This window comes from Ranitomeya imitator, chromosome 6 (assembly GCF_032444005.1).
Source record: "Ranitomeya imitator isolate aRanImi1 chromosome 6, aRanImi1.pri, whole genome shotgun sequence".
Lineage (NCBI taxonomy): Eukaryota > Metazoa > Chordata > Amphibia > Anura > Dendrobatidae > Ranitomeya > Ranitomeya imitator.
This window is the reverse complement of record NC_091287.1, coordinates 241,454,913-241,467,704: the sequence shown is the minus strand read 5'-3', so window position 1 is coordinate 241,467,704 and position 12,792 is coordinate 241,454,913. Positions and strand designations below refer to the sequence as shown.

Below are 12,792 nucleotides of genomic sequence, written 5' to 3'. Positions count from 1 at the left end.
GTATTCTTTCAGCCGGGGCCGTGGTCTTGCATCCTGTAGAATGACGAATCTGTGTCCCTTGTGATGGAGCCATAATGTCGTGGATGCTGTCCTGTCTCTGGTCCTTTGGATCTCTAGATGTCTTGGCTGAATCTCATAGTCTCTTTCAGAGGCATTTAACCTCTTTTTATGGTTAATAAGTGTCCTTCAATCCAACAGTCACAAATAAGGGAAAGAATGTTGATGACTAATGATGGCTGCGTGTGCTCGTTACTCAAGATTTCCAAGCATGCTCAGGTGTTCTCAGAGTATCTTGGGCGTGCTCGTAGATTATGCTTGTGTTGCTGCAGCTGCTAGACAGCCTGAATACATGTGGGGATTCCCTAACAAACAGGCAAACCATGCATGTGTTCAGGTTGTCTAACAGCTGCAAATCATGCAGCTGCAGCCACACAATCATAATTTACGAGTACGCCCAAGATACTCGGAGAACACCTGAGCATGCTTGGAAATCTCGAGTAATGAGCACACACGCTCATCACTAGTGACAACCAATTTGCATTGTTTGATTATGTCATCTATTTGTATAGTTTGTCCTACTCTGTTTTTTAAGTCAACAAGCTAGCTGTCTTGGACAATGTGTAATTAGTATATCAACAAACATCACTAGTTATCCAGGATAGCAGCACTGTATGTTACATTAAATGTCAACTTGCAAAGCAATATTACAGGCTTACACAAGCAAAAGTCTTTTTTCTTGACTAACCAGAAAAAAACACATAAATTGAAAAGTCAACATATAGACAGCAGTGTATTCTTTGTGGCTTGCTAAAAATAGACGTCTGGATAATTAAGATATAATGTTGTGCCCTCATAACAGACATTCAGATTACTGAGATAGGAGATGACAGGTGGTGCTTTTAAAATTATATGGAAAGGGTATTGGGTATTACCCAAGAGTACTGGGAATTACCTAATGATGTGGGACAAACAAGCATACAATTCTCCTATCCCAGGTGGTCAGCATATTGGCTACTAGTACCAAAAGAAAAGGGCTCCTTTTAATTATGTACATCCATGCTCTTATCAGTGTCTGCAATAAAAGGGTTCTGGCTACTTTTTAGGTATTGTGCCCTCTTCATACCCATCAACCTGCCTTAGCTTGGTCGAGCTTTACAAGCCTCTCATTAAGTGTCTACACCACCAAAACTTACAACTTTAATCATGTCAAAATATCACGTTTAATTTACATGATAGTGATTATTTAAAGGGACTTGTCACCTGATTTTGGCGGGCCCTGTGTTCAGTCCGATGGGCGGTGTTTTCTGTTGTTTCATTGACCCCTTCCTTTCCCGCTGGCCGCACTATTTTCTTGAATGTGAGTTGGTTACCTCGGTATTACACGTGTGTGCAAGGCAATCTTGCCTTGCGCACGCACAGTATGCTTTGCCCAACTGCGGGCAAAGCCAAAAGCATTAGTGCGCATGCGCCGCCGCACTATGAAGTATTTCGCTGCGGATCCAAAGTTCACGTCAAACGCTAATAAGAACTATCTGAGGTGGTGCCGGATGTTGGACACCCATTGTACTGATTTTGATTACCTAAACATTTGTCATCAATATTACATGCCCAGATATCCCCTTTATATTATCAGTCGAAGTTTTGGGAAAACACATAATTAACATACAATCATTAGTGAACCCTTCTAACAAGATTATCCAAAGCAGGCAACCTTCATTCTTAAGGTACCGTCACACTCAGCAACTTTACAACGAGAACGACAACGATCCGTGACGTTGCAGCGTCCTGGATAGCGATCTCGTTGTGTTTGACACGTAGCAGCGATCTGGATCCCGCTGTGCCATCGCTGGTCGGAGCTAGAAGTCCAGAACTTTATTTGGTCATCAGGTCGGCGTGTATCGTCATGTTTGACATCAAAAGCAACGATGCCAGCAATGTTTTACATGGAGCTAACAACCAGCGAGAACGATAAGTACGTCACTGGATCGCTCCTGCATCGTTCTGGAGTAATTGTGTTTGAAGTCTCTACAGCGACCTAAACAGCGCCGCTCCAGCGATCGGCTCGTTGTCTATATCGGCTCGTTGTCTATATCGCTGCAGCGTTGCTGAGTGTGACGGTACCTTTAGCCTTTTTTGCTGATTACCATTTGTTTTCTATAATACCTGTTGCAATGTGTATTATTTATCTGTAAGCCAGTTGACAAAATATAGGATTAAACTAGTTGGCAATTGAAAATGGATTATCTGATTCAGTTTCTTTACAATTTGATATTTCAGACTGACGTCATGCATCAAAATGTCTATGATTACATCCATGTGGATGATCGGCAGGAATTCTGCAGGCAGCTTCACTGGGCCATGAATCCCCAACAGATGGTGCTTGCACAGGAGTCTCAAACAGAAACAGGTTGGTTTATTAGACACTGAAAAGCGTTAATGTTGGTAGCATTTGGTAGCATTTTTCATGGTATTGAATTTTCATAAAGTATTGCTACTTAACTTGCAATTTTTACTTGTATCCAGTATCTGCTCTTTCTGGATAAGTAGTCAGGATCTATCAATTCTTCCTCAATATCAGAATCTCAGTCAGAGATCCTTTGTAATGCCAAGTTCATTGAGAGAGAATGGTAATCATTAGCAAGCCTAATACTGGTGACAGACTAATACCTAAAGGGAGAAAGAGGAAGCCATGATGATTAGCTAAAAGTCAGATTGCAGGAGCATGATGCCGAGACAATATTGGGGACAAAAACAACAAAAAATCAGGCAGAAAACTGTCATAAAGGAAAATCAATTATGTGACATTATGTGCTCAGCAATTAGGAGCCTCATGGACCAGTGGCAGCAGGAAGAAAGCGCAAATGAATAGTGCACACACCAAGGATATGACAATGAAAAAGGCTTTATTAGGAACAAGAAGTGCCAAAACCATGAAAAACATACAAACATGAAACGACTGAGATTTGAACACAGTGGACAGGCGTAATGGGGAAAATAACCCATAGATGAAAATATGAGAAAGACTCCAATTTAAATAAAAGAATATAAAGTGTACATATTGAGTAAGTATGTAAAATAAAGCTCTCATGTGCAAACTTGCAATTATATAGCGTTACTAGTATGATGCAAGATCAGCAATAATAAATAAATAACCAAAGCACTGCAGTAAAGTGCAGATTGTATGACCAACCACCAGGAGAGATACACAGTGCAGTAGATTATGCCTTATACATTCCCATATTGCAATGGTTAAGAGAGTTATAAATAATAAAATTGAATAGCAGCATGTCTAATAAACATACTTACCCCAATGTGAAGTCAGATTGTGCCTGTCAGACCCAATTCGTGTCACTAACCCATGTAGCTTCGTCAGGGGAAGTCAGAGTATTGTCAGTCATGTTGGGTATAAATACAAATAAGTGCACCTACTAATGTTCCGATGATCGCCAACACCTGTGGGCGGCGTTCACTGGACATATGCAGGAACAATTCCAGTCAGGGCATAGGCGCATAAAGGTGACGTGAGTGCCACATAAACCGGAAATGGGTATGTGCATTCCATCAACCGGAAGTAGCTGGCACAGGTGAGATAGGATATGTTGCAACTCTGAGAGAGTAAAAGGTACACTGGCGCAGAAGAAGCAACATGAGAGATGGACCTAAGAGCAATGTATATCAGCAATGGTCGAGTAGGGTATTGAATGCAATAAGGGAGAAGAAGAAAATATTATAGATGTACAATGATATTGCAAGGCAAGTAGGTACACAGAAAACAGAAGGCATATTATTGTATCATGACCAAAATAAAAACAAAAAAGTGAAGCATTATTGAATAAGGTGTATATGCACAATAAAAGTAAAATTGGTAGAAGCGGAATAGTAAAATGCTATTAGAAAGTCCAAATTCTTGTCAACCGATGGAAGTAATGTCAACATAGACACCATAAAGCCGCAAAAACCCTGTAAAAGGGCAACCTCCCTATCAAAGTAAAAATGCCTACTAATTGCCCCCTTAAAAGACTCAGCGCTGGACCCATTGATGGAGAATTAAGAACAGGTTTTCTTTTTAATAACAAGCCGTTCCAGGGAACTGAGAGTCGACAGCCCCTTTTAAGCATCTTAAGTGCCCCCTTAAAAATTAATAATTCCACCTATGTGCTGATCTTCACAAAAAGAATAAAGTATACCCGTCAAGAAACTGAGTCCTCTTCTCACATGCACACATCAAGAGGGCCAGCACATGCACACCAATGCAAACACAATGAGGCGCTAATGTAGTTTGTGGTGCAAAGGAAAAAAGCATGACAGGGAACCTTACGCTCTCTGCTCTACCACAGGCTCCAACTGTATCGGCATCATGTTGACTTTGATGCAGTTCTTTCTCTGAGATTTGAGGTACCTGGCCAGAAGTCCGTTGTATATCAGTTGGCCAAGATCTTCGGAGGTAGTGACATCACTGCTATTTGCTTTTTTTATATTTTTTTATTTTGAAATTTTGTGCCCCTAAGAATTTTGTGCCCATGGAAAAAACCCCATGTATCTCCTACAGTGATGCAGTGTATTAAGACCATTCTTTTTCCAATAATGCTTTTATTAAACTTTTTTGACAATACAGATATAAAATTTAGATAAAACACACACAAAAAAAAAAAAAAAAAAAGGGGGAATACAATTTGCACATTCTTGTATCAATCAGTAAGGGATGCAGACACTGGAACACATGAACAACTATTGGAACAGTTATTGAAGTTTTGCAATGGTTTGTCAGAAAAACAGAAGCTTACAAACTTAAAGAACACAGCAACTGGCAATGGTGTAATTACCAAAGCCTCTAGCTTTTATCGGGAGAGAGTTTGTGGGAACAAGGCAAAGGTAAGGTCAAAACTCAGGAAAATGTAAACACAAAGAAGTTCATCACTACATGGACGTCTTCAACAGACTCATGGCTATCTTAACAATCAATGGGCCCAAAGAATGATGTGCCCCATGCCTGCACGCTGTTAATGCTGCTGTCAGAGTTTGACAGCAGCATTTAATAGGTTAACAGTTGGTTGTTAGAGGTAGGCCCTAGCTGTTACACCCAGCCATTGCTTGCTTGGTATAGGGCAGGCTCACAACATGAGCCTGCTCCATACACCTTCTTGCGTAATACATGCACAGCAGATGTCGGTAAGGGTTTAAAGGTTGCAGCAGTGCTGGGTTAGTGCAGAGAGCGAGATCTTTCACTAACAACCGGGATGTCACATTTTCACAGCAAAGAGGAACCTCGAGGCTCTGCACGCCAGGATCCAACAATTTGGAAGTTCAGACCCAACTTTGGTTAGAAAAAGGGTAGCCCCAGACTGGTGGTAGATATACCCATGTGGAACAACTACAGTATAACATGAATAAATAATATATATAGTAAGCGAAAGCAATAGCATTGGTAACATAGACATATCTACATCTGACAGCTATCGGCTTGGTAATGCCACCAATACTTGTGCATACTTTTGATGCTGTCAGGACTAAATGCCACAAATGGGGCTACCCATGTGGGGGTGGCTGATGGGCAAATTGGGCTGCACGTAAGGTTAGATAATTGTAATATGTTTCAAAATTAACATTTTGTGGTTTTAGCTATGGCGTGAAACATAAAAACAAGTCATCTTAAAAAAAAAGTCTTCACCTCAAGATGTACCTGGCACACTGCCACAGAGTTGTCAAACTCTTAGCAGACAAATAGCGTTGAACACTTCAGCTCTGAACCTCTATTAGTTGTTTGTGGTAGATTTATAGTCATCCACCGCAGTAATAATGAAAGGTGTACTGAAACTCAGATTGGTTTCATTCACTTACTAGTCTTAGGTGAAATGGCACGGCATGGCATTTAATGGCCCACTTAAGTGTTCTTAATAGAGGATTAGTCACAGATAAAGATCTTCACATTTCATGTTCTCCTCTTCTATTTCAATCAGAAGAAAATAGTAAGACAATCCAAGTGTCAGTGGCCTTTAATGTTTGATGTGATGGATTGGTCTTCCAGGCATTGTAAACCACGAGAACGGATCATTTGTGGCAGCAGTTATATAGACAGTTAGTGCCAGCATCAGGATAATTAAGCTTATTGGTCCAATACTGGCAGGCCTTTGCTAATAAAATGATCCCAGTGCTGCTCAGGTTTCATGTCTTTTTGGATTCAGAAATATATATTTTCCCCCAGAGGCACATTTTTGTTAATAAACCAACCACAAACATAAAATGCAAAAAAATCCTTTTACATTACTGATGTGAGACATAGTCAGAGTTCTACGCGTATCATTTTCTTTTGTTGTGTCTCTAAATGGGAGTAAAGAACAAATATCCTTTGACGACTAGAAGGTGTTAGGTTAAAGCGATCCTCTACCCTTGGACTATAGTGTGACGTTTCATCACATATACTCACACTACCTAGTGTCATCTGTTTTCTTGCCGCTACCTCTTTTGATCAGATTAGCGTTCTATTCTTCACGCTTCCAAGATGGCATGAGGAGTACTGATCTATGCAGCTGTCATGTGCCCACAACAGTTAACTAGTTAAATGCCGCTGTCAATCTCTGACAGCGGCATTTAACTCGCGCTTACAGGAAGCGCATTGCTAATCCCGCTGATAGGTCGGCATGACAACTAGAAGTCGGCAGCAGACCTCGATGGTTGTCATTGCAAGATTGTTATAAGCGCCATGGCTCACATGGCCATATTGACGGAAAAATAATAAAAGTTATGGCTCTGGGAAGAAGGGGAGTGAAAAAGGAAAATGCAAAAACTGAAATACCTCAGGTAATTAAGGGGTTAAGAATATCCTCCATTATTTAATAATGACCCCTGTCTAGTAATAATGTCCCCCATCCTGGGTCCTTCAATTTAATAATGTTCCTTCTTCCTTGCACTCTCCTCAAACAAAAAAACAATTATTCATACCTTTCTTCGCTTGCATGGTGAGCGGTACTCTTCCCCCACGACAGCTAGCGGAGGGGGGTGGGTGGAATATAGCAGTGATGTCATGCACCGCCTGCAACATGAACGCAGCCTCTGATAGGCTGGCAACCACTGTAGATATTGTGATGCAGGGGGCTGGTTAATCTCTGCACCGCAACACATAATAACTAGTGATGAGCGAGTAAACTCATTGCTCGGGTGTTCCCCAGCATGCTCGGGTGGTCTCCGAGTATTTCGGCGTGCTCTGGGATTTAGTTTGTCGACGCAGCTGCATGATTTGTGGATGCTAGACAGCTTGAATACATGTGGGGATTGCCTAACAAACAGCACGCCAAAATACTCAGAGACCACCCGAGTATGCCCGGGAAAACCCGAGCAACGAGTATACTCGCTCATCACTAATAATAACTGAATTACATCCAAGGATGCACATTTAGTTGAAAACTGGCACTGGTAGGCCCCCTTACTTTACAAACCCCGTCATGGTCGCAGCCTATGCAACTGCAACTGTTACAATCCTAGTGGTAAGTTTAAATCAGAACTTCCCCTTACCTATTCCACTGCACAGGGAAGAAAGGAGAGGTGTGGTGTAGACTTACTGCTGCACTCCCCATGCCGTCTTGGAAGCAGGAGGAGCAGAACACCATGAGTGGAGGAGAGGAAACAGTGGGAGATAAAAGGAGGGCTCCAGGTAAGGTGACTAAACATGAGAAATGTAAAGTCACTTTTCAGTCCCAGGGTGGAGGGTTGTTTTAAAGTTTCAATATTTCAAGGTTTCAATATATTAATAATTAGGACACTGATAAAACATAAAGGCCTTTGCATTGAATTGAGCAAGGCTGAGCATACTAGTTAGAATGTGGCCTAAACTATGCAAATCACATCCCTGCAGTCAGTGACCACCCAGACTCACACTTAACCCCAAAGAATCCTGATGGTTTGTGGTGTAACATAGAGTGACTGTGTAAGGAGGAAGACCAGGCTGTGGGTACCTGCTTGAAGGGTCCGGAACTGTTGAGGCTTTTTCTGAGGGGAAGAAATGAGGGACCAGACCAACCTCTTCACCCATGTAGGAGGGGCGTGATAAAAGCAAAAGCGCGCACAGTGAGGGGCAGTTTGGCGCGAACCAGCAGGGTAGGCAGTGTGCTTTATCCCCAGCGGGATCTTCTGCAGTGGAGGAGCATAAAGGACACGATAAGTCTAACAACGGGACCATTATTGTTCTGCACTTGATATTCCTATTATCTACCCTATAACCATTTCTCTCCCTGCGAGGAGTTAACACCCTGTTTGATTAAACTGTTAAATCTGTTAACCCTAGCTCTACCTTCTGTCTGTCACTGCATCCCGCAACCTGCTTACCCTTGGCGCAGTCGGCAGGATGCAGTCCACAAGCACAGAGGTGACAGACCAAGCGGCCACGGGTGTCCCAAGGGCCAGCTTGCCACTGGGGGCCATGCTCAGCAACCTCCCAAAGTTTACAGGGAGCAATTCATTGCTATGGTATTGGTCCGAGCGGGTTAAAGGCATGCTAAGGATGCACCCCATGACCCCCACTATGCAGGCAGAGATTGCTGTGATGGCCCTGTACGGGGAAGCTAGATGCTCTGTCAAATTTTGGCCCCCACATGAGCGGAACACTTTCATCAAAGTATTGCAGATCTTGGAAGAGATGCATGGGGACCCCACGGATGTCGGTAAATTGCGGATGCGTTTGTTTAGCCATGTCCAAAGGGAGGGGGAGTCATATGAGTCCACAATCAATGAGTTTAACACATGTAATAATAGTGAAATACATAAAATGCTTTACAACGGAAGACAATTTGTATTAAAAAATATAAGGTGAAAATACAATAAAAATTTAGGATATTTTGCATCTACAAGTTCAGGCAAAAAATGAGCAGTCAGGCCACTGAAGTTTAATGGTGTGATACTTTAGTAACCTTTATAAAAATCCTTCGAAGAGCACAGTTTTGTTAGCCCAGATACACAGCAAAAAAAAAAAAATATATATATATATATAGTATGTGTGTTCTGTATACCCATGCATAGTCTGTGCGAGTGCAATGTAGTGAGCTGTATTGCTTGTCTGGAAGTATTTGATGTAAGCAGTTTATTTGATTCGATGGTTGATTTATACGAAGATAAAAAAAAACTAGACTACAATATGGTTTTGCTGCTAATAAATACTATTTATAATACATCCATAGTACAACTGATTGGGCATCGGACATCTAGAGGATATGTCCTATGAAAATGCTAAGTGTTGAAAAATGAGGCTAATTTGTACTTTGGTAATCCTCATCCTTTGAAACATTTGCTATTAATTCAGGATTTTCACATTTTTATATTAGTACGTTCGTATCCCAAGGGAAAAGGGTTTAAAAATATCTGGATTTGGAAAATGCATTGAAACTAGGGGAAGATTTGGCAGCACCGAAAGTAAAACACCCCACATACTCTATGCAAAATAGTCCTTGGGATCAGCGCCCAGGTAGCATGAACACATCTGGTAATAAGGTGTATAGGACATGAAATATGGCAGCGAGACAGGCAGCCATACAGCAACGCTGGACGCATTCATCTGACACCAGCAAAACACATGCAGTGTGAAGTGTTTGCATTACTGTCTAAGAAATGGTCTGGATCAACCTCACGTAGCAGAAAGGATGCCGGAATCTATCAAAATGAACACATTGGGCATTTTTCCCAGAGCAGCACAGACCTGGATGTTAGATGATGTTACTTCTTCTCTACCATACAGGTTACACACAAACAATGTAAGAATTAGGATACTGAAGTTAATGTAATGTTAAGCTCCGACGTTGGAGGGTGAAAACATATGGACAGGATAAGATTCACTTGACTCATTGTTTTAGTCGTCATATTTATTATTTACCTATTATATGTTCATTGTGGTTTTATTCTGCCAATGTGTTATGCTACGTTATTCCATGTTACTACATAGACACAGACTCCTCTACAGTAAGGAGCAAAGGTTTGGCAAGGAGGCCATCACGTTGTCCAGTCAGGAACTACTAACTGCTAAAAAGCAGTGACACCTATGCTAGAACACACTAGAAGCACTTATTACAGATGTCTTCAGGATAAGCCGTCATGTGTACATGAGGAATAACACTATGTTGCCTCAGAGGCATGAGTAGGGGTTCAGCTCAGGGGGCACCGAACATCTAAATGGGCCCCTAACCAGGTAACCATATTTAAAACAAGGGGGCACACCCTTATCTTGGGTATGACACCTCAGCTGATGACAATGCTGTTACTAAAATCTCTAATTACCACCATGCGGTGACCATATAGTGGTGGACACTAGTGATGAGTGAGTGTACTCGTTGTTCGGGTTTTCCTGAGCACGCTCGGGTGGTTTCCGAGTATTTGCAACTGCTCGGAGATTTAGTTTTTGTTGACGCAGCTGCATGATTTACGGCTGCTATCCAGCCTGAGTACATGTGGGGGTTGCCTAGTTGCTAGGGAGTGCCCACATGTATTCAAGCTGTCTATCAGCTGTAAATCATGCAGCTGCAGCAAGGAAAACTAAATCTCCGAGCACTAAAAAATACTCGGAGATCACCCGAATGTGCTCGGGAAACCCCGAGCAACGAGTATATTCACTCACCACTAGTGGACACCAGTCCTACAGAATTTACTAAGAGATTAAAGTACAGTTATACAGTATATGCTTATAGCTGCCGTTCTTTCTGATGGAGTAGTTCACTTTTTAATTTTTTTCCATCTGGATGAGACCATCATGACGACTTCATCCGGCCACGACTTGTCTGCAGAGAATACAGAAATGACACATTTGAGTTTTCACATTTCCAGCACCGTCACCATCTATTCCCAACCTGCACAAACTCCTCATCCTACTGTTACCCCAATGCTGAGCCGCTGCTGCTGTATGTGTCCCTGTTACTGGACCAGTGTGGTACAAAACAGTCTCTTAGTGCTCCACACAATGATTCCCACCACTGTACCCCTTACGAAGTAAAATGCCTCCTTTAGGCCTTTTAGATGGTAAAGTTGCTACCTAGAACACATTAAAGCCCTGTGCAAGTGCCTTAGAAAACAGTGCCCATATATTGCCCCATAGAAAGTAATAATGCCCTATGTGTGCCCCATTGATGGTCACAATACCATGAGTGCCTCTATAACATTAATAGTTATTAAGTGCCCACACAGTATAATACCCAAAAGCCCCCTGTACATAGTACAATGACCTCCACAGTAGTCCTCACATAGTATTACGCATCCAATGCCCATTTATACACAGTATAAGGGCCCCATACTATATGATGCCCCGCATAGATTCCTATACACAGTATAAAGTCCCCGCACAAGTTGTCACAGTACATTAGCCCCACTATACCAAGCAAAGTGCCCCCATAGCCCACCATGCACAGTATAATGCCATCAGTCAACCTATAAATAGTATGATGCCAAGACAGCTCTTCCCTCATAATGCCCTCATATTGTATTCTAGGCATCACACTAGCCTTCACAGAGTATAATGCTCCCCACACTGTATGATAGATACCCACACTAGACATCACACAGTATAATGCTCCCAAAGTCCCGCTATGCACAGTAAAATTCCCACATAGCCACCATATACACGGTATAATGCCCCCCACAGTGTATGATGGCCCCCATGGCTTCTTATTCACAGTATACTGCCCCTGCACTGTATTTCAACCACTCACACTAATCCTCACACAGTATAATGCCCCCTAGCTCCGCTATTTATAGCATAATGTCCCAAACACTGTATGATGCCCCAAGAGTCCTCGACAAGTACTATAAAAATATAAATAATATTCATACACTCACTTAACCCAGGTTCCTACAGTAGCTAATCCATGAGCAGACAGCGACAAGATGCAAGAAGACCTCTGTGACTATCTGATCACGCAGGGACTCTGACATCCTGTGCCACTATCCTGAAATAATGTCCTCCGTCCTGGCCCCTATCTTGTAATAATGTCCTCCGTCCTGGCCCCTATCTTGTAATAATGTCCTCCGTCCTGGCCCCTATCTTGTAATAATGTCCTCCGTCCTGGCCCCTATCTTGTAATAATGTCCTCCGTCCTGGCCCCTATCTTGTAATAATGTCCTCCATCCTGGCCCCTATCTTGTAATAATGTCCTCCGTCCTGGCCCCTATCTTGTAATAATGTCCTCCGTACTGGCCCCTATCTTGTAATAATGTCCTCCGTACTGGCCCCTATCTTGTAATAATGTCCTCCGTCCTGGCCCCTGTCTTGTAATAATGTCCACTGTCCTGGCCCCTATCTTGTAATAATGTCCTCCGTCCTGGCCCCTGTCTTGTAATAACGTCCTCCGTCCTGGCCCCTATCTTGTAATAATGTCCACTGTCCTGGCCCCTATCTTATAATAATGTCCTCTGTCCTGGCCCCTCTCTTGTAATAACGTCCTCCGTCCTGGTCCCTATCTTGTAATAATGTCCTCCGTCCAGGCCCCTATCTTGTAATAATGTCCTCCGTCCTGGCCCCTGTCTTGTAATAACGTCCTCCGTCCTGGCCCCTATCTTGTAATAATGTCCACTGTCCTGGCCCCTATCTTATAATAATGTCCTCTGTCCCGGCCCCTCTCTTGTAATAATGTCCTCCGTCCTGGTCCCTATCTTGTAATAATGTCCTCCGTCCTGGCCCCTATCTTGTAATAATGTCCTCCGTCCTGGCCCCTATCTTGTAATAATGTCATCCGTCCTGGCCCCTATCTTGTAATAATGTCCTCCGTCCTGGCCCCTATCCTGTAATAATGTCCACTGTCCTGGCCCCTATCTTGCAATAATGTC

General features: G+C 42.6%; 1 protein-coding gene across 1 annotated transcript in view; it reads left to right on the top strand.

Annotated features, from left to right (window-relative positions):
• Nucleotides 1–12,792, top strand: part of AHRR (aryl hydrocarbon receptor repressor) — a 576,129-nt gene that overhangs the window by 478,534 nt on the left and 84,803 nt on the right. Inside the window, exon 6 of the mRNA XM_069730527.1 lies at nt 2,278–2,407. Within this exon, the coding sequence (XP_069586628.1) occupies nt 2,278–2,407 (130 nt within the window). The remainder of the gene's footprint in view (nt 1–2,277; nt 2,408–12,792) is intronic.